The 26,543-nt window shown below is 43.2% G+C and overlaps 1 protein-coding gene across 2 annotated transcripts in view; it reads right to left on the bottom strand.

Moving 5' to 3' along the window:
* Positions 1-26,305, bottom strand: part of ADK (adenosine kinase) — a 198,334-nt gene extending 172,029 nt beyond the window's left edge. Inside the window, exons 1-2 of one of the 2 annotated variants that reach the window (XM_079975325.1) lie at positions 26,147-26,305; positions 10,798-10,872 (exon numbers count right to left, since the gene is read on the bottom strand). In XM_079975325.1, the coding sequence (XP_079831451.1) occupies positions 10,798-10,872; positions 26,147-26,208 (137 nt within the window). In that variant the 5' untranslated portion in view covers positions 26,209-26,305. Of the gene's footprint in view, positions 1-10,797; positions 10,873-15,910; positions 16,315-26,146 lie in introns of those variants that run through there. The other variant, XM_079975324.1, reaches the window with a different exon arrangement.
* Positions 26,306-26,543: the final 238 nt, after the last annotated feature.

Here is a 26,543-nt window from a genome sequence, read left to right as displayed (position 1 = left end):
CAGTCCTCCCTTGTCACAATATTGGTGGTCTAGAAAAGGCTGACGCTTCACCGATCACCTGACCTGGGTGAGTATGGCACAAATTTTTGAAAACAGTGAGAGACCGCAGAGCATCCCATTTTCTAAAAGGTAAGTAGCTGCTAAAGACAGCAGTTGCATCTTTTGCAAGTACAAAGCATGTACAAGTTCCAACAGGTTCGCTAGCTGCTGAATAGTAAGAGGTTTTTCCTTTGTGCAGTAGCCTACTAGAGTGATTTACGGTAATGACCCATTTTCTGAACCTGGGTGTGTTCCCGTGTCTGTAAGTATTCCCTTTGCAGCACTGTGGCATCAGAGTGCAATATATAGCAAACCACATACACCACCAAAAGGGTACAGAGCTTGAAGCTAAATTGAAGGTCAAGTTTCCAGAACAACAGCCAACTTTGGCCCAATACTCATCACTCACCCACCCACACACAAAACTTATTGGAAATTTGGTTTCCAATAAATGGATGTGTGTGCATTTGAAAAACAAGGTGTATATGAATCCTTTTAACTGGCTAAGCAATTTTAAGTTTTATGGTAGCCACCTACTTATGAAATACATCCTTCATTTTCCCTGCCTTCCAGTGAAACTGTTTAACTTACTATCCTCTGATCCAAGGCTCACATTCACAGATAAGCAGCTTTTAAACTAGGCTTATCCAACCTATTAGTCATTATATCCTACTGGCTCCATGAACATAGCTTCCAGACTTTAAAAAAATCAGTTCAGGTCATTAACAATTAATGGACATTTTCAATGCTCATTTTGAGTATTTATTTCTGAACCAATTCCATTTTGATGTATAAGGTGCCCCTCAGATCTTAACTACTTTACACTAAAGCAGTCATAACAAACACTTTCTTTTTTCTCATTTCAGAATGATCATGCATGACTGTTAGAAACTTCAAGATTCTAAGCTGGACAATGAGCAAATTATAAGCAAGCAGCTGTAGCCAAATGAAATATTATGGTACTTCAGCTCCTTTCCAAGCACTTAAGAGACACTTTGGAAACTAATGATCCTTGACTGAAGTTAGCATTTGGAAGATAAGACTTTTAATGGAGGAAATAGCTTAGATACATAGTACAATTAGAAGCAAGCTAAATCATATTAAGCCCATCCCTTGGTAAACATAAAATGTGGATATTAGAAAATAAAGCCTGAGTTATGTCCAACTCAGACGCTATTAATGAAATCCCAACAGGCCCAAAGCCCAAGGCATACCAAGGATAGTTTAGACAGCCAAAAAAGGAGAATTTAACAAAAAATGAGAACATCATATCCATTAACTTATTGCTAACAAGGCTGAACGTTCTAATCAACTAGTTTTGTTTGTAAATAGCACCCAATAGCAAGTCATGCAATATGTCAGAGATATAATAGCAGCTGCAAAACACACATCTCTGATTGATTGATTGATTGATTACATGTCAAAGTGACTTCTAAGCAGTTTACAAGTATAAAATCAATTATAAAAGATCCACACGTAATTAAGATATACAATAAAGCAATTCCATCAAAAGATTTTTTTAAAAAAAATCCATAATTATGATACACAACAAAACAAAGCTGTTAAAAAACAGCCCAGCCCCATCACATTTCAACAAGTTATGAAAGCTCAAGTCGTTACAATCCACACTAGAAACGAATGGTGACGTTGTGAGTAGTTCTGATGTTATCAAGGCAATCCCAACTAATTCATATAATATAATTCAAGCGTCCGTATGCTACTGAGATGGCATGGAGCCAGATCACAGGGCAAGCTGCATAGCATCTAGCAATTTCTGTGTGCAGTGACATGGTTGCTGACCAAGCAGCAGCGTTTGCTCTGGCCGCCATAGGAACATTTATCCAATTGTTGAGTGTAACTTTTCTTTGGGGTTAAGTGTACGGAGTTTCAGCTGAATGATGATAATTTAAACTCAAACAAAGGCAGAAATATATACTGCATGCAACACAATGATGTAGTCAATACAGTATCTCCATTTTCTTTCCCATAGCATTTAGGATCAGTTACTTTGTTTTGTGGCATCATTGTGTTATGTGCTTTCCTGCCCTTGCCAGGGGCAATTAATGATGCTGCATGAGAAAATCCACAATGGGAGGATGTTACAACATGTGATGAGCAATCTTCCTAGTTATGCTGGAGAACTCAGCACAGAATGACAATTTCTGACAGCATCTCAATTGTATTTTTAGGTTGTGAGCCACCCTGAGATCTGTGGAAGGAGGGCAGCCGGTATACAAATTTAACAAATAAATAAAATTTAAATGGAGCCAGTGTAATTCTGCTACTAATCAAATTTGCCCTGTGGCAGTCCTGGCACTAAAGGAGTTCCTTCAGGTACAAATATCAATATCTTGTACTCAATGAGCCATCATTTCAACTGCTTTTTTAAAATAAATAAATGTTTTCCAAAGAGCTATTTCATTAATAGCGTCTGAGTTGGACATAACTCAGCCTTTTATCAAGTCAGTGGAAGTCTGAAAGAGCCATTGACTTCACAATTAAAGAATTCAATGTAAATTACAATACAGCTTCTTGTTACATATACATCTTACTAGTCACTAGCCCTTCACCCCATTCCTGAGATATTCACTTCCTTTTATTAACCACATTATGTGGCCTAAAATATCAGTATTGCTTTATGTAGTTGCGTTTTATAACATATAATTATTTCTGTATAGCTAAAGTTTTGAAACTGCCCATTCTATCAAGCAGGCTCACTCTTATCATGCATTTGGACAACAAGATTATAAGCTGCAATCAATACTGTATAAGGTTTAAAGAGCTTTTGAACTTAACACCAAAATAATAGGTTTAAATGATTAAAAATGGATTGAGAAAGCAAGGAAAGCCTAAAGCTTGTTAATCACTGCACTGTGGCCAACTATGGTGCATTTATAACATTCAGACAGGCCTTCGTCACTCTGGATTGAAATACAACACAATTCTGAGCCTTAAAATAAATTATGATTGCCCAATGGAACCAGAGGATTAGGAATTCAAGGCAAGAGACACAAAGGGGGTTTAAGTGTGGATGCAAATACTACAATCCAATATCACAATTATTTTTTATGAGAGGTGGCAAAAAGAAATAGGAACTATGCCCCCTTGTAGTTTATTAAAAACTTTATCTTGCCTGCCCTGCTGGCCTCATTGAAAAGCAGAAAGATGAAAAGTCTTGTAATAACCTCGCAACAGCTGTTCAAATGCTTCATGCGGTGACTGTAAATATATAGAGAGAACAGTTTGCAAACTCCCAGCATTAAGCTAGTGTTACCACCCTTTGAAGGCCACATAGAAACACTGGGGATTGGAAGTGAGGAAGAGTCCAAGATTTCCATGCAATCACCTCACCAACAGATTGAAAAGGGTGAAGACATAAAAAAGAGTAAAATGGAAACCGGCCTGTACAAATTTTGAGGATGGACCAGGTCCATTTTAACCTGGTACCCTGTAGGGGTATACAGCAGAGCTTCCTCTTTCCATAAAACATGTTGTAGTTATATCAATGTACAACTGCCTCAGAAATTAGGAAGTTAAACTTAGGAACTCTGCCCAGAAGCGTAAAATTTTCTAAATGGCCAAAAGGGGGAAGTTAAAAATAAAGCATTCCCAAACACAAGTCTCAACCAATTATATCACATCTGCTCAAGGAGTATTTATCCTCAGCCACAAAGTCTTATGCCAAAAGCCACACATATGAAAGGGTACCAAAAATAGACAGTGCTGCCTTAGTTCTTCTCAAAATGGCAAGTTCTGCTACAACATAAAAGAGAGGCTATTTTGATTCAAAAAAAAAAAAAAAAAAAGAGGAAGAAAAATCATCATTTCCAAGCTAGGGCAATGCTAATGTTGAATTTTAAATTTGCTTTTCTTTTAAAAGCTGAAATTGACAGTAACTGACACACAACATTGCTGGTGGAAAAAAAATTTAGAAGAATATTTTTCTTATGTAAGAACCACTTATCCTTCTTACTACCAGCGGCGTAGCGTGGGTTGTCAGCACCCGGGGCAAGGCAAGTAATTTGCGCCCCCTAACCCTAACCCCCAGATGTTGCGCCCGGTGCGGCCAGCCCCCCCTGCACCCCCCCCATGCTACGCCACTGCTTACTACTCCGCTAATGTGCCCTGTTACGGACCATCAGCAAGGTCACATTGTATAGTCGGTTAGTGCATAGTGCTGATAACACCAAGATTGCAGGTTCGAATTCCGCATGGGACAGCTACATATTCCTGCATTGTAGGGGTTGACCTAGATCAGGCATCCCCAAACTCGGCCCTCCAGATGTTTTGGGACTACAGTTCCCATCATCCCTGACCACTGGTCCTGTTAGCTAGAGGTGATGTGAGTTGTAGTCCCAAAACATCTGGAGGGCTGAGTTTGGAGATGCCTGACGTAGATGATCCTTGGGGTCCCTTCCAACACTACAATTCTATGTTTCTATATATGTATAAGAATAACTGGGAAAGTGGGGAAGGAGGGGAAGAACATTGAAAGTTAAGTTGTTAGCCATGGAAAGTGTTGAGTCTGAAAGCATTCCTGTGTCAAAATAATCTTGCTCTGTTTTTTCTTTATTTTAAAAGAGTCGGTCACTGCAAGTTGCTAAGTAGTCCATGAGATCGGATTCCTTACAGAGCCTGTGCATCATGAGACCTGTTCATAATGTGGTTGCTGAATCAGTTTACCTACCTATGGTTTCAAAGCAAGGCATACAAAAACTAAAGTGAAAGGGAGAAACTCATAAGGGGAATGCAAGCTTCTTTTTAATACCCTCCATCTTTGAAGACTCTGGTTTTAGAGGAGCTCAAATTTAGCATATAATTCTCGGTTGAGAATGTAAGGTTATATTTTGCTCCCCATCTCATTTTCTATAGCAGGACAGAAGCACTTACAGTATTGCAGAGTGAATAATATAAGACTGGCAAAGCTAGGGTTGGCAGCCAGTCAACTGAGCAGCCAAGCATTGTTCCAAGAATGTCATTGTGTAGATTGCAGTTTACTTTTAAAATTTTCATTATGGTGTTATTTGTTAAGTGGAGCAGGAGTGAGGGCAGATCACCCTAACCCTATCATTCAGGTGCAAGCCTAGCAGACTAACAAACCTTCTCCCATGGCAAAATCTGGAACACAAGCAGTCATCAGCATCAAAGGCCCAGGGGAATGTCAGATTAGAAACGGATACACCAAGGTTCAAATTCTCACCCAGCCATAACATTTCATTAGACGGCATTGGGTCAATCATCACAGTGCTGCTCTGGAGATAAATCAAGGGTGGGGAAGGAAGCTATGGGTGGTATTCAATTAGGTTTTATTCAGAGTAGACCCGATGAAATTAATGGAAATGACAAACTGAGAAGGAAAACTCTGGTGCTAAACCTCTGCTGCCTTCTGGGACCTCTGAAGCCGGGGGGTTTATTTTTTTAAATGAATGCCATTGTTTCACAGATGTTACTTTTAATAATTAGCCTAAGTATCAAACCAGCTCATATGATTCTGTTTGTCTTCATAGCACTAATTCTTAGGGCTGGAGCCACCTAACTAACTTTGCACAAGGGCTTCTATTTACAGAAAGGGGTTTTCCCTTCTACACCACCTAAAATTGGCTTGGTGTGTGTGTATGTGTGTCTCATGACACCCCCCCCCAACAGCGTACAGGGAGAGGGGAGGGGGGTTGTTCCATCTGGCAAGCTGATATGCTTGCTCAGACAGAATGGTCAATGTAGCGCAACACTAAATTCCACCCTTGATCATTATTTAACCAGATTTTTTTTTTGACAAGTCAAATGTCCAACCCCAAGAATGTCTATCCTAATTAATTTTATACAGTGGTACCTCAGGTTAAGTACTTAATTCGTTCTGGAGGTCTGTACTTAACCTGAAACTGTTCTTAACCTGAAGCACCATTTTAGCTAATGGGGCCTCCTGCTGCTGCCGCGCCGCCCGAGCCTGATTTCTGTTCTCATCCTGAAGCAAAGTGCTTAACCTGAAGCACTATTTCTGGGTTAGCGGAGTCTGTAACCTGAAGCGTATGTAACCTGAAGTGTATGTAACCTGAGGTACCACTGTATTCTACTATCATCCACCATCGTACCTGAAAAAGACAAAATACCCATCACATATTAAATGCACTTCAATACATACCGTATTTTTTGCTCTATAAGACTCACTTTTTCCCTCCTAAAAAGTAAGTGGAAATGTGTGCGCATCTTATGGAGCGAATGCAGGCTCTGCAGCTATCCCAGAAGCCAGAACAGCGAGAGGGATTGCTGCTTTCACTGTGCAGCAATCCCTCTTGCTGTTCTGGCTTCTGAGATTCAGAATATTTTTTTCTTGTTTTCCTCCTCCAAAAACTAGGTGTGTCTTGTGGTCTGTGCATCTTATAGAGCGAAAAATATGGTAAATGGCAAAAAAGAGCAGCTCTTCTGCATTTGGCTTGCGTCTCCACTGGTGTGAGTCACAGCACTTCAAGAGTAGAACCAGACCTTTGGACTCCTCTCATCTGGTTCCTTCAGTTTGCCATTAATACACTGAAATTTAATTATGACTAATGGAACATCCCTACAACCTGTTTTTCCTTTTTCCTTTCCAAAATCAAAAGAAAACCAAGTTATTAGTCATGTACTTCATTCCCCCCACCCACTCATCAACTCCACAGAGGTTTTTCTGAATATGTCAGGGTTCCCTCACCCCAAACGTGTTTGATTCAAGAACTTCATTTGAAGACAGAAAATTAAATAAGCAGCCACTTCAAACATATGCGTCCTTAAATTAAGAAGCTATTTACACATGACCTTTGCTTTTTTTATTGTTAGCCTTGAGGCAGGATTGTTTGTATTTTTCAAATATGCTTTGCATAGCATTTGTCGAGTTTAAGAGCTTAATGAATAATTATAACCCTGCCTGTATGATGGTTAACTAAGCTCAGTTTCTCTTTCCAAGTCGAAATAACATCAGAACATCTGCTCACTGGATGGAGCAGGTTGGGGTGGGGGAAATCAGTGTAGAACCACTGCAAGTATCCATGCAAAGAAAAGCAGGTGATCAATCCTCTGCCGCCACTATGCGCCACAGGAGCATGATGTCATTTCCATTCCGCCCAAATGGGCACACCATTTTACATCTCATGTCGCTGGCAGCGAAGAACCCGTGTTGATATTTGAATTTATTTTGTTTATGAACCACTTCCCATTTTTAAAACTCTGTAGCAATTTAGCAATGAAAGCATCAACAATAAAGACACTTTCAAGTCCAGTACAGATATACACTGTATGGTAGATAGGGATTAAAAGTTTACAAGGCTTGTTGCAAAAGAAGTCTTCAATGGGTGCAACAAAGTAAGAGAGATGCCACCTGCCTGTTATATACTTTGTTGCTGAAGTAAAGCTGCTGTTTCGAGAGCAAACACACTCTAAGTTTCAAAGCGCTATGGGTGGGATTCAGTCCCACGCTACTACAAATGTTCTGTCTGCGCAAGTATATCAGCCCTGCCATAAGCCTGGGTCCTGCTTACATTATAAGTATTAACTCTAATCAGGGTACCTAAAATAGGCCACTCTCGCATTAAGCAATAAGCAGCAGCATAATTTCAATTTGTAGTTCTCTATTCCATTAGTCATCCCCCCCCCCAAACTCTCGCTGAAAATCATTATTAGATTTCTATTCCCAAGAGGAAAACACGAGTTGCTTGTTACATATAAACTAGAAATGTTTCTTTGATTTCCTAAATGTCAATGATTTTGTTTTAAATGTGTTTTGAGTTTGCATGTTTTCTAAAATGGAATAATCACAAATTCCGTTTCTTGGGGGGGGGGGAATGCAATTTAGAAAAACTGGATTGGGTGCAAACTTAATCATGCTTCAAGAACGCTGCTTCCATTTATCTGGATGGGGCGGGGACAGGTCAACATTACATTACATAAATCCAAGGCAGTCAGCAGTGCACCCACCAGAGAAACCAACCAAGATCTGATTACTCCACCAGATCTCTATGTATGTGTGGATCCAGTCTGAAACAGTCTGAAACAGTCTGCAGAGGAGCTTCTTACTATTCCTACCACACTTTTATGAAAATCACAGTACCGTACCTAGAAATCTCAAACGGTTGAATACTTGTATCTGTCATCAATGGAGCATAACCAGGCCCTGCTTCATTCTGTATGTATTTGGGGCACACAGGCTAGGTAGAAAGATTTGTCGCTGGCTCCGACACTGATGATGATTAAGCGCTGGCAATCAAATACAGCCAACCACCAGCAGCAAACATTAAGACTGCAATCCAAAGCCCACTTATCTTGAGTAACTTTCATTCTTAGGGTGAAAGTAAGCTGCCCCTTGTGACACAGACTAGTAAGTAGTCCCTGGAACATAAGGTAAGATAATGATCACCTTCAAGCAACCCCGAACAGCAAAGATTCATGAGAGTTGGTTCTTTTGCCTTGTGGGCTTCAAAAAGTAAATACAGACAGAGTAGGGTTGGGTAGTTGCTTTTGCAGACTTATCTGTGAGGTCACTGTAATAATAATCCCACTGACTGACGCAGCATGGAACTCTCCCAACATACACATGTGCAAGACAGGAAAACAAAACCCAAAAAGACTGTGTCAAAACTGTTTTTCCATGCAAGGAAAAAACCTCCACTATAGTCAATAAATGGAAAACTCCACTCCAATCAGACTCTGAATGAACAAGTGCTTCAACAAAATATGATCTACAAAAGTATATTAGAATGCCTGGAACATAATAAGTAATTAATGGCCTCCTTGTACTCTAACACAATTTTATTCAAACATTTTGGAGGGAACAAATGATATTATAGGGGTAGAAATACCTAAACAGTATAGAAATTTATTCATGTATGTGACTGCAGCGGCAAGAATGTCATTTGCCCAAAAATGGAAGGAAGAAGAAGTCCCGATGAAAGAAGATTGGATACAAAAACTCATGGATTATGCAGAAATGGCAAAATTTACCAGAAGAGTAAGAAATCAAGACAACAAACTTTTTAGAAAGAAATGGAAGTGGTTTACTGAGTATTTACAAACTATAAACAGATTAAGACATTGGCAGGATTATTGTAAAAACTTGCAGTTTCATAACAGTAAATAATTAAAGTAGATGAACAATAAATAATTAAAGTAGATGAATAAAAGAATAAGTTAATTTAGAATATGCAGGAAATGATAAATATAAATTTAAGGAACCGCAGAAAGAGGAGGAAGGAAGTCGAGTTTTGAAATGTTAAAATGACTGTAAAACTATATAACTGAAAATCACAAATAAAATATTCTCCTCACAGGGTGATCTTGAACTAGTCACACTCACTCAGCCTAACCTGATACAGTTGTTGCAATACTCAGAATGTATAACCTCCATGTACTCCACCTGACTACAGCATTGCACCAAACCATCAGAAGTACCAAACTGCAACTCTGCCTTTCAGTCCTACAGATGGAAATAAAGGCCAGCTGTCTTATATTCAGCATGCAAATAGAAACAAAACTGTACCCAACAATCAATGGATTGATGTTTCAGAGTGACAAAATAATGGATATGATTAGCTTTACCCTGAGGCCACATCTGTTCTCTTATTCTCAAGCCCCCACTAGCCCCACAAAAGTTTACTGTGAAACAGAAAATGAATCAGAATGATAGCCAGAAAGGCTATCAATTCATGTTCTCTCAGAAGCAGACAAAGGTCAGGGGGGGATATGAAATAAAGAGCAGTTGCTCCTGAAAATTAAGTTCCACCCGTATCAAATAAACAAGGAACATGGGCTTTGCTGTCCCTGTGCTTGTAGCCGAGTGGTAGGATACATGCTTTGCAAGCAAAAGGTAACAGGTTCAGTCCCTGGAATCTCCAGACAGGCTGGGAAAGACTCCTATTTGAAACCCTGGAGCCATTGCCAGTCAGTTCCATCAATAATGGGTTAGATGGACCTATGGTCTGACTCAGTACAGAGGTTTCCAATGCTGAACAAGCATTTTTTTGAGTCAAGTTAAGGCCCATTGCACAAGACTGGTTTATTGGAGAAGTAACATGCATGGCACTGGCAGCATGGACTTCAAGACTGTCGCACCTTGGCTGGGGAGATCTGCAGCATTTCCCTAAAGTATTCCAATATTTTATTGGGACTGGCTTTTCATTTCTGTTGCTACAGTCCATCTGACTGATTTGAAAGAGAATCTCTTTCCTTTAAAAAAAGAAAAGGATTCATGTCCAGTTCTAATGCTATTAAGGCCCTAAGGGTGCATTCAAAAGCGTAACTTTCTAGATAAGCTGCTCATGGAGTTGGTAGTTGGTAGTCTTTACCATATCCAGTTATCTATCCATCATTATTCCATGGAGTTTTGGAGTGTAGTGTTTTATCCTCAGAGCATCTTTTCCCCCACAATTATTATGGAGGGGAATTTCATGCTGTTCCTTCCTTTTGGCCATGGCCCAATCCAACCTTATTAGATCCAACCTACCCAACCCTGCCTTTCTCAATTGTGAATTTTGATCATTGTGCCCATTCACTCAGGACTTAGGCAATTTCTTTTAGTGGAAAGCTAAGCTGGCTATTTTCCTATCCTGCTTTAAGATATGCTTTTTGGCACACTGAACTGAAGGCATAATGCAATTCTGCAAGGTCAGAGTTATTGGAAGGTGAGTTTAAGAACTCACCTAGAATTTGAAGAGAAAGATGTACTGTGAGAGGTTCCCACAAGCTCCACATTTAACTTTGCGAATGAATTAAACATGGAAAAGGTTTAAGACTTACTTGTCAAGGAAGTCCTTGTCCACAACCGCACAGATATCCAGAAGAGGATTTCCCATTCCAAAAAGCACATTTTCACTGAAAGATAAAGTTGTCAGAGTTATTCAGTTCAAACAATTGCAGCATACTGGTAAAACAATTTTGAGATCACAAAGTCACCGCTGCCACCCGCGAACTGATAACGATTATTTGAGATAGAAACACAAACACCACATAGCTTTGTGGAGGGTGGGGAAAGAAGAGATAATGGGCCTAAGCAAAGAAACCAAACACTTTTAAAATGATGGGGGGTGGGGTGGGGGAGCTTGATTTAATCTGAGGGCAGCATTCCACCACAGGGAACAGGGGGTTTGCAAACGCAAACCCCAAAGTGGGCAGGGCACTCCTCTCTCTGCCACACCCTTTTCCTCCTCCCTGGCAACTGGATGAAATTAGGCTGAGAGTCTCATGTTGCAGTCCTGCACTACTCAAGACACCAGAACCTGCCTGCATCTACCCACACCACTGTACTGTCTGAAGCAGTTTGCTTCACAGCGTAGCATGGTGAAGCCAGCCTTGCGCCCTCTGTTCAAGATGAAGGTCTTATTTTATAGACAGGACACTTCCCACTGAAACGATTATGTCTGCTTATCATATGAACCGGGGGGGGGGGGGGACGGACGGACCAAATTTAGCCATAAAACGGGGAGGGGAAGACTATGTTTCTGATTTAATAGTAATTTACACAATCAAAAAGATCAAGTAATCACAGGGTATTCCTATAATCTTTCTAGTTTCATGGTCAGAGGACTGAGAGCAACTAAATCATACAGAGCCAAGTCCTGAGCTCATATTCAAGACAGTTTTAAGGTAGCAACCAATAAGTTGAGGGCAGTTGTTTAAGAAACACATCACAACAAATGATCCTGAATTCAGGCCCTTAAGTGAGCCCCACCGACTTCAGAAAAAGCTGTTTCCATGCTGTAAATTTAGGATTATTTAGTAATGTAAGCTAGTTCACAGTTTGTAAAACAGTGTTAACATAGCAAAGCCAGTATTAATGATTTGCCAGCTTTTATTGGCTGCCACGTCACTTAAGGACAACTCTGCTACCAACATAAGGTAGTTAGAAATAGAAAATTAAATTAATGATAGATGATGCACATTTTAAACAATCTCAAGGGGTTCGCCTCATGGAGTAACAAAGCAGAGCTATGCAAGGATTTCTGCTTGTGCAACAGAATGTTCTCCTGTTGTGCAAGTGGGAATCCTTGTGTTAATGGGAAATGTTAGTTGAATGCGGCCCACAAACTCAGAACTCCGTTGCAACCATCATAGTATAAGCTTTTTCTCTATTTACCTGAATGTCTTTGACACATATACTCTAGTCTTGGGCTCATGATTTGTGTGCCAGAATCCAAGTCAGCAATCAATGTTATACATGCTCTCATCTCTCTTTTTGTAACAAGTGAGCCCACACTGTGTCATACAAACAGAAGCAGAGATTAAACAGAGTGCTGGGCTAGGATTGGGGAGACATGGGTTCAAATCAATGCTCAAACCATGAACCTTACAGGGTAATGTTGGGCAAGTCACTCAACTAACCACAATAGAAATGTTGTGAATAAAATGCTGAAGACTACCTGTTAGCTGCCCTGAGGCTCCTGGATCAATAAGCGATCAGGAGAAGCAGATCAACTTTGGAATTTTTGCTTATTAACATCTGAAGTTGCAAAAACATAGACAATATTTCAAGATATTTCTTTACCGTGCCTGCAAGATTATATTACTAAAATTTCTTTGGCTAATAAGTTCTTATTGTTCTCCCCAGCTTCTCATGAGATCTTTAGAGACTGCACAGAAGAAGTTTCTGCTGTGTGTGTCCATCGGTCACAAACTTCCACGTAAAAAAGCTGAGGGAATGAAATGGGAGTTTTAGGTAAGCATGTGTCAGTATTGAGGCTAGCACCCTGGTCCTATTAAGAAAGTCCCAAATGAATTCAATGGGGTCTGTTCTTGGGCAGGTATATCTAAGCCTGCAATCTTAATGCAAGTGTTTTATAATGGATGGAATTAATTTGCTTTCTTCCTGCAACCATTCATCCTACAAGTCAGGAACAGAGACGAGGAAGCAATTTTCCTCAAGTCACTGTGTGAGTTGCATAACTGATCCCCCCACAATATGATAATGTTGCACATCACTTGCGGGGCATAGTCTTGCAAAAAGAGTCAAATACACACGCTCAGCACTTCAGCTGCCAGCTTCTTTAAAAGCAAGGACTACAGACATTAAATCAATCAGAACGAAAGCTGTTCTATTCCTAGAGACATCTCAAAGCATGTTGGCTCAGTGTAATCTGGTCGTTGAACTGAATCATGTTTTCAGAGGGACACTGGTCTGTGCTGCTCAACTAGAGGCAAAGAGATATCTGATACACCAGATACTGCTGGTGCAAAGAAGAGTATCAGAGAGATATCCTTAACAGATAAGGAAATTCTGGAGTTGCAACTTTATACTAGTGTACATGTTCCAATTCATCCCATGGTGCCTGACAAGCTATGAAGACACCAGCTAATTTGGTGACTATTTGCACAATGGAAATTACTCAGGAGGATTCTTTTCTTTTTGAGAAACCACAGGGAAGCGATCTACACAAGAAAGCTTGATCCATTTACAAAGTGAACCACTCAGGGCTGGAACCATTTGCTCCTAATAGCATTAAGCCTTTGATGGAGGGAGGAGGAGGCTATTTTTGCCAATTCCTTCTCCTCTCTATGCTCCCTGAAAATCTGCTCTGGAGGAGGTGGGTGCGCTCTGGAGCAGCATGAGGTGATGTGCATGGTTGCAAGAAAATTGGTGAGTATCAGCTCTTGCGTTCCTCCAGCATGGAATCACCACTAGATCTTGGTCACTTCCGTGAATGGAAGCACACCTACCATTCACAGAACTGACATCCCTTGAATCCAACTACTGGAATCTCCAAGAGCTGCTCCAGTATCAAACTTTTTAGCTGATACACACTGCAGCCCTGGATTACGGTATGTACATACTAAAACTCAAATTTTAAAAGCTGATATACTTTGCCAAATTTAAGTGCCTGGAAGGAAAGGGAAGGAAGCTGCCATTGGCTATTATCATACAGGAGAACAAATGTTAACTCTTCAGATGCAGCCACATGTCAGGGTGATGGTCAAAAACTTCATTGGGTTTAAAACAGAATTAGCCAAATTTGTGGAAAATAATTTTCTCAATGGGTATTAACCATAGTAGCTAAACGGAGCCTGTGTTCAGAAGCAGTATCTCTGTCCCCTAGAAACTGGGAGATGTTGAAATTGACTAGCAGAAAGTCAGACTAGAATTCCGTGTTTCCCAAACTTGGGTCACCAGCTGTTTTGGGACTACAACTCCCACCATCCCTAGCTAGCAAGACCAGTGGTCAGGGATGATGGAAATTATAGTCCAAAAGCACCGGACTTGATGGGCCTTTGGTCAATTGAGCTCTCATCACAACTTTATTCTTCCTTGAGGAGGCCCTCAGAGTAGTATTTTACTCAGCAGCCAAATTCAGATTGTAATGCACTTGTATCCAAACAATTTTCAGCAAAACACTGATGTCCACAAGAAAAACAATGTTTTCTAGTTTCCTTGAAGAGAAGATTTGTAAATGGTCCGAAATACAGCTTGTGTACCATTACTGGTTTTTCCCTGCAACACACAGCTTCACAATGCCTTCCAGGGGGCACCCTCAGTTTACACAAAGATGGCTAGTATCGTTGGACCCAACATGAATTGAATGTGCTTCCCAGAATTTTCTGCAAGGTTCTCTGCAATACATCCCCCAAGCACGCACTTTTATATCAGCAACAAACACCTATATTTTGGGCACAAGATACTGACAAAGCAGGAAGACAGGAGCATGCCAGAATGCTTTGCTCACACTACTGCTGATGCAAGAGGTTCTTCTGAGCTACGGAAAACCGGTTGTAACTCGCAAGCTTGCACATACTCCTTTGCCCAAAGAAGCCAATCTTTGAAAACATCTGGGACGAGAGATCTAGAAATTCAGGACAAGAGTAGCAAGCATTGAAGAGCTGACTCTTCACTCTTTTCTTAATTGGGAAGCCAAATAAATTAACCGACTCCACTCTACCCCAGAACGTCAAGAGCCTGCCTTTGGGAAGAAGCGATGGCAATTCCATTAAGTCAATAATCTGATGCATAAGGCATTTGGAAGTCAACGCCGGTTAATTAAGTTGAATTCTTTTTAGAAGAAAAGTGCTTCTGGCTTGCACACTTTATAATGATTTGAGAAGTGAGGTTATTACCCCCTCTATCATTGTCCATCCCGGGTCGCTCCGCCATTGCTTTTAGCAGATCAAGATGATCAGGTGACAGCAAGGTTTTTAGCAATTAGAATAAGATCTATTATTTGATTGATGTAAACCCCCAAAATGTATTTCTATAGTTTAGTTTTTACCTCTATCTTCAGTACATTTCATTTTATTTATTATTCCCTGTTTAGGGAAGTTTTTAAATGTCTGATGTTTTATCGTGTTTTTAATATTCTGTTGGGAGCCGCCCAGAGTGGCTGGGGAAACCCAGCCAGATGGGTGGGATATAAATAATAAATTTATTATTATTATTATTATTATTATTATTGCTATGGCTAGTGACTGATGCAAATAAAGATTCTTTTTCTTCTAAACTCAGCACGTGGGCATCCTCAAGCTTTTCGCAGCTGCTCCTTCTTCTCAATTACATTTTTTAAAAAATGCATTTTTTGCTGTGAACCGCCCTGCAGTCTTCGGAAGAAGGGCGGCATACACAATTAATACATCGCCACCATAGGAAGAATAACCGCGACACGGATATGAAGGCATGTCAAGGTGGGGAAAGGGAGCGAGAGGAACCAGGAGGGCGGCGGAGAGGATGCCAAGCCACCACCCCGCCAAAAGAAGATCACGGTTATTTCCCCCCCCCCCCCGCCCCGCGCTCCTGCATACATACGTGCACGCGCGTACACGTAACCCCCAACCCAATGCAAAGCGCCTCAGAGCCGGTTCAGGTGAAAGGGCGGCGGCGGCGGCGGCGGCGGCTCCCTTGTCCCGGGGGAAGCCTCTCGGGCAACGGAGGTACCTCAGAGTGGGCATGGCGGTGCTGTCGCTCGGGGGGATCCTCCGGGGCTCGAACCTGACAGGCGGGCAGCAGGGACTTCCAAGCGAGCGCCGTCCTCCGTCTCCTCGACACGCGACGTCCAACCGCTCCGCCTCTCTCTCCCTCTCTCCCTCTCCCCACAGCGGCTCGACTGACGGACGCCCCAAGCTGAAGAGGAGGAGGAGGAGGCCCCGCCACCTGCCAATCCCCGCCTCCCGCCGCCGCCATTGGCTGACACGCGGTGGGCATGAGCAGAAGGGAAAAAGCGCGGGCCGGCGGCCGCTGGGAGCCACAGCGCGCTTCAAGCTGGCCGCCGTTCGGGCGGCCTCGAAACCGCCGGCCCCTGCAAAGGGGTCGCGCTGTAGTGGCATTCGCGGGTCGGGGGGGGGGGGGCGCGGGGTCCGCCATGCCGGGTGCTGGCGGAGGCGGAGGGCGCCATCTTTGCTGTGGGCAACTGACAAGCGCGTCTAATACCGTACAGCCTCTGTCTGCCTCACCACACACACGCTTTCTCCACCCGTCGTGGCGGCTTTCCCTCTTCTTAAAATTAAAAGAGAGAGAGAAAGGGGGATTTTCTCGGCTGCCGGGTTCAGCCAGGCCTCCCTTCACGTGGCGAAACAAGCAGGAGGGATGGGGCCTCCCTGACCGAGCCACGCCACGCGTTGCGTAACCGGAGTTATCGATTTAAGTTTCTGGGCACCAGAAAATGCTGAACCAGCTTGATTGGGGCACCAGAAATGCTGGCTGACGCAGTTTAGACGACAAAAAATATATATTTTTGGGTGGGGAAAACGTAGCACAAGTCTGCGCAATAGGTCCACAAAGCATTCTTTGCACACAGGTTGCGGAATAATCCTCGCTTGCCCCATCCAATGTCAACAGTTTGAAGGCTAATGGCCAAAAACGGGGACTCGGGATTTTAAATTCCACCGAGCTCCCTGGGCTTCCCCTCCTGGACAAAGAGCAACACCTCAAATGCAATCTTCAGCACCCTCGCTTCACCAAATGAAGCTGCTTGGATGTGTCCCATCCGCATGCTAACTATGGTCGAAAGTGCTTGTGCAGAACACGGTTTTTCATCATTGGACACCTGCCCCAGGTGGCATCTTGCGGCATCGGTGAGGAGTTGCGACAGAGGCGGTTTTGCACAAGAAGTTTCCGAAAGCAAGACTCCTTCCCTAGCTGACACTTGGTTGTTTCCTCTGCCGGCTTCCCTCTATATTGGCTCATCATTTTAGCTAACTTGCCAAGCCTCAGAAGGAGGCTATAAACAAGATGTGCAGTATTCATACGTACGGTCCAGTCAGTATGTGGACTGCCTCTGTGGACGGCCCCTCTGAAAATTGGCTGCCCAGATAAATTTGTGAGCATCCTTCAGCTCCTCCATGATAATATGACAGCAACAATCGCAGATAACAATGGCTCTCAAAGTGAACCATTCACAGTGGGATCAGGTGTTAAAACAGGGTTATATTATCGCCCCAGCTCTATTCATTATTTTCACTGCCATGATCCTACACTTTGTCGAAGGGAAACTCCCCACCGGAGTAGAAATCATGTATTGAACAGATGGAAAGCTCTTTAATCTGAGCAGGCTGAAAGCAAAGAGTAAGGTTACCATAAATTCTGTCATAGAGCTTCAGTATGCTGATGACAACGTAGTGTGTGCACACTCAGAGAGGATGACCTCCAAACCATCCTAAATAACTTCACAGAAGCTTACGAAAAGCTTGGCCTATCACTCGCTATCCAAAAATCAAAGTGCTGCACCAACAAGCACAAAACAACCCCTCTGCAGTGCCACAAAACTCAATGGTGCAACACTGGAAAGTGTTGATCACTTCTCCTACCTGGGCAGTTATCTTTCCACAAGGGCCGACATTTATGCCGAAATCCAGCATTGCCTGAGCTCTGCGAGTGCAGCTTTCTCCCGACTGAAGTACAGTTTGAGGACCGGGACATTTGCAAGCAAACCAAAATGCTTATTTACAAAGCTATTGTACTACCAACCTTACTGTATGCTTGTGAAACATGGACCGCTTATAAACACCATCTCCAACTCCTCGAAAGATTCAAGCAACGGTGCCTCCGAAAAGTTTTACATATCACTTGGGAAGACAGGCGAACTACTGCCAGTGTACTGGAAGAAGCAAAGATCACCAGTGTCAAAGCAATGATTCTTCAACATCAACTTTGTTGGACTGGTCATGTTGTTCAGATGCCTGATTATCATCTGCCAAAGCAATTACTCTATTCCGAACTTAATAATGGAAAGCGTAATGCTAGTGGTCAACAAAAGAGGTTTAAAGACTCTCTCACGGCAAGTCTTTAAAAATATAGTATAAACACCAACAATTGGGAAATACTGGCCTGCAAGAGCTCTGATTGGAGAACAGCCTTTACCAAAGGTGTCATGGACTTTGAAGATGCTCAAGCTCAGGAAGAAGGGGATAAATAAGCTAAGAGCAAGGCACATTTGGCAAACCCAGACCGTGATCAACTCCCGTCTGAAAACCTATGTCTCCACTGTGGAAGGATCCAGAATTGGCCTCCACAGTCACTTATGGACTCACCTTACTCAATTATGAGTGATCGCCAAAGAAGAAGAAGAATTTGTACATCTGTTTGTGGCTGCCTATCTCCAAAGTGTAAACATACCAGTAGTTTGGTCTAGCAGAAGACAGCATCCACATGAAAGTAGGAGTGCAGTACTGTTTTGCAGAGAGTTAGATCCCTAAATTATTGCAGAAAAAAGTGAGTACAATAGCCTCTTCTGATTTTTTTTAAAATGCTGTTGTGTAAAGGTATGATTGGGCTATTTGTTTTGCGATACACAAATTAATTTAATATTCTAACAGATAATATCAGTACAAATAATAATATATGCAGCAAAACTAGCCTGACTAGAAAACAAGTGGTTTGAAAGTCCCTTGCAATATCTTTACTTCCAGGGGGGAAAACCCACAAGGGACCTAGGTAAAGGTAAAGGGACCCCTGACCATTAGGTCCATTCGCAGACGACTCTGGGGTTGCGGCACTCATCCCGCTTTATTGGCCGAGGAAGCTGGCGTACAGCTTCCGGGTCATGTGGCCAGCATGACTAAGCTGCTTCTGGCAAACCAGAGCAGCGCACGGAAACACTGTTTACCTTCCTGCCAGAGCAGTACCTATTTATCTACTTGCACTTTGACATGATTTCAGACTGCTAGGTTGGCAGGAGCAGGGACCGAACAACGGGAACTCACCCCGTCGCGGGGATTTGAACCACCGACCTTCTGATCGGCAAGCCCTAGGCTCTGTGGTTTAACCGACAGTGCCACCTACCAAGAGACCTACCAAGCCTATTTGGATAGCTGGCCAGGAAGGATTTAAAGGAAAACAAATTTAGGAGCTGGGTTTGCAAGGGGGTATTGATGTTAGTCTGCTGAAAAAACAAACCCAAGAGTCCTGCTGTTGCTTATAAACTAATTTTGCTATGGCCTAGAGTGCCCCATCAGAAGCACAAGGTTTAATCTGTGAACTTGGGCCTTTGATCTGGTTGTCTGGAAAGCTAAAAGCAAATGATTCTGACCTTATTTGCTTCAGTCTGTAAAGCTACAATTCCATACTGTAGATGCAGTAAAAAAGAAAAAAGGAGATTACTTTTTAAAGGGATATATCTCTTTGTTATATGACAAATGCTTGGCTTTAGGAAAGTAATCTGAGATTTAAGTTAGATGTGCATTTTCTGTTCCGCAAAAACTAATAGCCATTGTAGTCTGCGTTTTTTCTTTTTCCCTCTGCCTCCTCCTTACAATGAAAGGTTAAGTAATTTGATACCTGCAGTGCAAAGGAGCTTTGCCCTTTTCAAACTAATTTAACAACTTTGAAGTTGTCAGAAATGCTGTCCTAAATTCCCTAAAGAAAATATTCAAGTGGAGAAAGAGGAATCTAAAAAATCAAGCTTGTTCAGTATTTTGCAATAAAATAAGGATGTTTATTCGCTAGCTACAAACTTCCAGAGGGGTAAATGTTAGTCTGCTGCAGCAAAAACACCATAGAGTTCAGTAGCACCTTAAAGAGATTAATACATGTATTATGGCATAACATTTCAGGAGCTAGAATTGCATCTGGGCTCAGAGTATCACAGCCTATCCTGGCCCTTTAAAGTACAGTTCTAAGTCTGCACTCCACTGCACCCAGGAGAAATTGAAGCATCTCAGATAATGCTGCTGGTAGAGTTGCCAGCTTGCAACCTAGATGTATTGCCTCTTTATGGACATCACAGTAGTTTGTGAATGGGAGATTTATAAATTCAATTGAGAGAGAGAGAGAGAGAGAGAGAGAGAGAGCGAGCGCAGCGTAATGGGATGAAAAGCATAGATCTCACAGAACTGCAGAAGCCTGAAAGAAAGAGGGGGTTTGGTGGCCATAATAAATTAAGAACAGACCAATTTTAAAGTTGTGGTGGCGGGGGTGGGGTGGGGAGGCTCACAGAGGTGGGGTTGCCAACTGCCTAGAACAAAAGTAACTTATTGGCTTGTTCTTTTGCCTTTAAAAGCAACTTGCACTGCCTGATTAAGCAGGTGATTTTTTTTTCTCAGCATGGAACAAACATAATCACCTATTAATCAGTGCATATCAAAAGGTTTAAAGGCACATATTTTAAAAAGCCACTTTAAAAAGTTGGCAACCTAACACACAACACCAGAAGAAACTGTTGGCAGCAGGAAGGCAGTGCCTTGTAAAGCTATGGAAAATTGTAGTACCTGACAAAATCGTTCACTATGAAGCTGCCCAGGCCCAGCCATTGGTAGAGATCACTCCCAGCACTTAGCCAGGGACCCTGGAAGTATTTTTAAAGCTAGCAGGGAGAGGACTCAAGGCACAATATTAAATATTAAATTAAGAAGAGCTCATGGCTGTTCTGGAATGATTACAATTCACGAACAATTCAGAATATTAGAAGAACTAAAAACTCACTGCTCAGGACTTGTTTCTTCACTCTTGCCCTCAACTTTTCTCCTCTTTCTACGGATTAGCGCTCAGCTCAGTTTGGCTCCTCCCTCCATAGCAGAGCAAATGTTAGAAATTCAGGCATCCAAATAGCTCCTTAAACCAAGGTTACAGTCGCCAAAACAGAATGTCTGGTTGCCATTAGGGGACGGGACGCCTCTCAAGTTCTAAAGCTCTAAACTGTGACTATCAGTTAAACATCTGGCTAGTTCTGGTGAGAACCTTAAGCTAGGTTAAGAACTTTGAGAACTTAAAGAAAAGTCACTTGATCCGAGGACAGTCCACATATATATGGGCCCATTCCTACTTTTTTTTCTTAATGGTGACATGGACCATTCATAACATAATAATACTCTTCACAACTGTGAGCAGGGCCATTCACTGCTCAGGCTGCAAAGAAAAAGCATTTTGGTTCCTAAAATCCATTCTGATTCTGCAGATATAGTGTAACTGATAGAATTCTGCAGGATGTGGTATGAGTGTGTGAAAACACTCAAGACTGAATGATTCCCAGGCATGCACTTTCAGATGGTGCAGATGTTAGGCGTCATTCTGGCACCAAGTCACCTTCATTTGGTCGCAAAAGGCCAATAAAAAGGTAAAGGTAAAGGTACCCCTGCCCGTACGGGCCAGTCTTGACAGACTCTGGGGTTGTGCGCCCATCTCACTTAAGAGGCCAGGGGCCAGCGCTGTCCGGAGACACTTCCGGGTCACGTGGCCAGCGTGACATCGCTGCTCTGGCGAGCCAGAGCCGCACACGGAAACGCCGTTTACCTTCCCGCTGGTAAGCGGTCCCTATTTATCTACTTGCACCCGGAGGTGCTTTCGAACTGCTAGGTTGGCAGGCGCTGGGACCGAGCAGCGGGAGCGCACCCCGCCGCAGGGATTCGAACCGCCGACCTTTCGATCGGCAAGGCCTAGGCGCTGAGGCTTTAACCCACAGCGCCACCTGCGCCAATAGGCAGGTGCAAAATGCGCCCGGCAAATTTCGAACACTGACAGGAAGATGCCAGTTGCTGTCTGGAGAGGTGCAGGTAATGCCAGTGCCCAGGAGTGTTTTCCACAAGTTCAGGTTTCCCCATCAGCTGCAGCCCTATCTAGAGCAGCCGTATCTGATCATGCTCACCCATATTATAATTGCCTGCAACCGGGACTACTGTAATGAGCTTTCTGTAGGGCTGCCTTTGTTGAAGATGGTCTGGAAGTCAAAGTGAATGCAAAATTCAGCAATATGGATGCCATTAAGTCTGAATGCATAGTACCATTTGTGGACTACTTTCATTAGCCACCAGTACTTTCAAATCAAAATACTGGGCTGAACCTGCCAAGCCATAAACAACTTGAGATCAGTTGTCTGTTCCTTCATCCACACAGTCCTGCCTGTGCACTGAAATCTGCTTCAGGGGCGCATTTACACTGGTTAAATTCTAGGCAGCTGCAATTTACCCTTACCAGCCCAGCAAGTTTTACCATCTCCCCCATCTATGCACTGTTTTGAGAAGAACTCGATTGTGTTCATGTAACGCAGCTTTCGTCCTAGGGGCTTCAAAGCCTATATGGGGAAAGCCCGTATGTTGTAGAGTTGTAAAACAACTAAGATAAACTACTGACCTGACAGTAAGATGTTCTGTATCTCCTTAATCCAGCCTTTCAACTAAGCATGCGAAAAGTCCCAACCCTTGCAATTATGACAGATAAGATGCTAGGGGGTGGGGCGGGGGGGGGGGGAGAACAAACTCTACCAGTTTACAAACATTCTTACTTGCAACAGATAACCAGCCATGTTGCTAGTGAGTCAACAGTATGATGCAGCAGCAAAAAAAGGCTAATGCTACTCTAGGCTGCATCAAGAGAAGTATATTTATAACAAAAGTATAATGACAAGAGAAGCAATTCTCTATTATGCCTTGGTTAGCCCATATCCCGAGTCCTGTGTCCTGTTCTGAATACCACAGTTTAAGAAGGATATTGACAAGCTGGGACTCAAACCAGTGGCTTCAAGTTGCAAGAAAGGAGATTCCAACTCAACAACAGGAAAAACTTTCTGACTGTAAGAGCTGTTTGACAGTGGAACAGACTTCCATGAGAGGTATTGGACTCTCCTTCCTTGGAGGTTTTCAAGCAGAGGTTGGATGGCCATCTGTCATGGATGATCTAGTGGAGATTCCTGCATTCCAGGGGGGTGGACTGGATGACCCTCGGGGTCCATTCCACCTCTATAATGTTATGATTCTATGATGATGACATGTTTGCTATAAACCCCGTTTTACTGGAAGCCTTAGTTCCATGTATACAAGAGGGCTCAGCCTTCACATGTATAAGAAACACACATATGGAGGGCGGTAGCAAGCCATACATACATCATACGGATATTTTAAGCCACATCTGCAATATTCCTAAATATATAGGCAGTGCTCTTCATGATGAGGAACCCAAGGGCCTGCATATGCACATATGTATGGACATAGGCATATTTGAGACATGTCCACAAATGTGCATACAGCAGTTTGGGGGGGGGGGGTTGGGTGGCAGAGCCCCTGCCTCCTGCCGTAATTGCTTTATTGTTCACACAGAAGCAATTCCTGTTGTGCGATTACTGAGTTGAAGATTAACAACAAAACCCTGTGCAAATTTATTCAGAAGCAAATCCCATTTTTGTTCAGTGCAGCTGACTCCCAAACAAGCAATCAAAGGTTTCGAGTTTAAGCTCACCTTAAAGACCTGTTAAAAATTCGTCTTTTAAAATTATTTTAGATGTGAATCATTGCACTGATTAGAAATGAAGCCACAAATTGGATCAATCTCCTTTCAGCACTAATCTCCTCAGATTTGACGAAATCCCTTACATTGTTTCTGCCCATTTGGTCTCCTCTAATTGTAAAGCTGCCCTGGCCGTCAAATTATAACAGTGTACAAAGTTCACAGTTCTGACATTCATTCCTCTGCGCCCCACCAACTCCTCCAGCCAACATTCTTAAGAGGGCACCTTTTCCTTCAGAAACTTGCCAAACTACTTTTTCCAACCTTCCCCCATTCTAGGCCTGTCCCTAATCTCAATTGGTCTGACATAGACTTTCTGAGAGCCACAAAGAGTATGTGTGGTATAGTGGCTAGAGTGTTGCATTAGGCCATGAAGCTTACTGCATCACCTTGGGCCACTGCCTGACCTGCCACACAGTAGATTAAATGAAGACATTACCTTGAGCACCATGGAGGAAAAGGTGGGCTATAATTGCAATTAAAAAATGAATAAATAACTTACCACCTAAGATGGATGTGCACAGTGGGAAAGGTCTGTATATAAACATGAGCACACAATTGCATTTGTCAGGCAACCCTTGCCAGAGCATCCAGTTGGCCACTGTGAGACTAGATGGGCTTTGGTCTGACCTAGTGGTGGTGTTCTTCTGTCCTTAACCCAGAGCTTTATCACAAGTTTGGGTAGGCTTCGCCAATCTGGTGCCCACCAGCTGTTTTGGACTACAACTCCCATCAATCCCAACCAGCACATGGGAGCAGAGCAGGTGACAGCTGTAGTCCAGTTAGACTGAGTGGAGACACCAGGTTGGGGAAGCCTTTGCTAGAAAGACAAAGATGTAGGTTTGCTACCAGTGTTCGAAATTAGCCAGGCGCCAGGAGCTTTTTGCACCTGGCTATTGGCCACTTGCAACTAAATGAAGATGTATTGGGGCCAGGATGGCACCTGACATCACCATCTGGAGGTACATGCCTGGGGATTATAGGTTCTCAACTGTTTTCACACACCAGTACCACACACTGTAGAATTCTAGCAGTTATATTTTACCTGTACAATCAGAATGAATTTCAGGAACCAATTTGCTTTTTCTGTACAGCCTGAGTAGGAGCAGGAAATGTTATACTTAATTGTTGTAGTTTGTCTTCCCTTACCCCACCCCACTGCTCTGCTCACAGTTGTGAAGAATATTATGACGTTATGAATGGTCCGTGTTGCCATTAAGAAAAAGAGGTAGGAATAGGCCAATATATTTGTGGATCAAGTGACTTTTATTCTGTAAATTCTCAAAGTCCTTAATCTTGATCAGGGTTGTCACCTGAACTAGTCAGATGTTTAACTGAAAACAGTCAGACCATCATTTGAAAAATAAGACTTTAGAGCTGGATTGCCTTAAAATGGCAACTAGGCATTCCTTTTTTGGCAACTGAAACCTTGGTTTAAGGAGCTATAAGATGCCTAGCTTATACATCTGAGTTTCTAACACTGTTTGCTGCCAAATGTATATTTTACAGGAAGCTGCAGGCAGTTGGGACCCATGCTAACAACCCTGTCTGATTAACACACATATTTGCAAACACTTGTTTATTACCACCAAACTTCACTTTGCACTTTGTGCCTTTACAGTATATTCCGTGCACAAACCGTATATCCCGGAGGGGAAACTTGTGGAGCGAACCCTTGATGCTGCCCTGTGAAATAACCTCTCCCAAGCCTGAACTTCCCCTGCTCTCCTCTTGCTAACGCTTCTTCCTCTTTGGTCACAGCTGCAAGACATTCACCAGAGCAGACATCCAGGCGTGCGCGATTAGGCCACGTGGAGCGAGCGAGTCCCTACACGCCTACCGCATAACTGTCACCAAAAAAAAACAAATCAAATGGCACACACCACGAACGCAGCCTCCGATTTCCCAGCCATTAGTCTTGTATGAACAATAGAACATTTCCCCTCCTGATTTCATTGCGCCGTCAAACGTTCCAGAATAATGGCAGGGAGAGTTAGGAGGAAACAAACAGCCCGAATAACCTATTTTGGCATCCAAATAAATCACCCTAGCCGGCGTGCAAGAGGAAGAATGGCCCTCGGCTCCCTGAAGCGCAAAGGATCGCTTTCAGGGCAATGCGGGCCGTGCTCAGGGCAGACTGCTCAGGGCAATACAGACTCCTGCCAAATAAATCCAACCTTTGCTTCCAGGAGGAGGTCACTAAAAACCATGCCAGCGGATAAGCGCTCGTGGTGCAGTCGGGGCCCCGTGCCATCCATGGGACTTATGGCACCGAAATGCCCCTTCCTTGCCCATCAGGCAACGCTGGCCGACCTTGCCAGGCGCTTCCCACCACCCTACTACTCTCTGCGCCTCGAGGGTGGGCTGGGTGGGAGCGTGATCGGCATCTCGTTTGATCCAGGCTTCTCTAACTTACGGTCGATACGATCCCATCCCCCTCTCCTCCGTCTTTTCTCTCTTTACCTAAGCTGAATGGGCTCCAGCTTTTGCTTCTTGGCTTGGGGCGCCTCTTCTGCCATCTTCATGCTCGTCCAGCGGCCGCCTGCAAGCTGCTCCCAGCTCCTATTATTTATTTATTTTGCAGGCGAATTTACCCAGTTCCTTTCTGGGAAGCCGGCAGGGGGAGGAGGAGCAAGAGGAGGCGGGGAGAGATTTACGCACGAAAGCGCGCAGGGTAGGCTGGGCGGAATGCCTGATCCAGCGACAGAGGGGATGCGCGGGCACTGGGCTTAAAAATAAAAAAGGCTGAAAGACTTGGCCCCAGATTTTCAGGTAGGACCGGCGATAATGCAACTCCCAGTTCTGCGCCTGGGTGAATTGTTAGCAAAAAAAATGCAGCTAAGGATGAAAACGCGCCCAG

Source organism: Podarcis cretensis (genome assembly GCF_951804945.1).
Source record: "Podarcis cretensis genome assembly, chromosome: 5".
Classification (NCBI taxonomy): Eukaryota; Metazoa; Chordata; class Lepidosauria; order Squamata; family Lacertidae; genus Podarcis; species Podarcis cretensis.
This window is presented reverse-complemented; position numbering and strand designations above follow the sequence as displayed.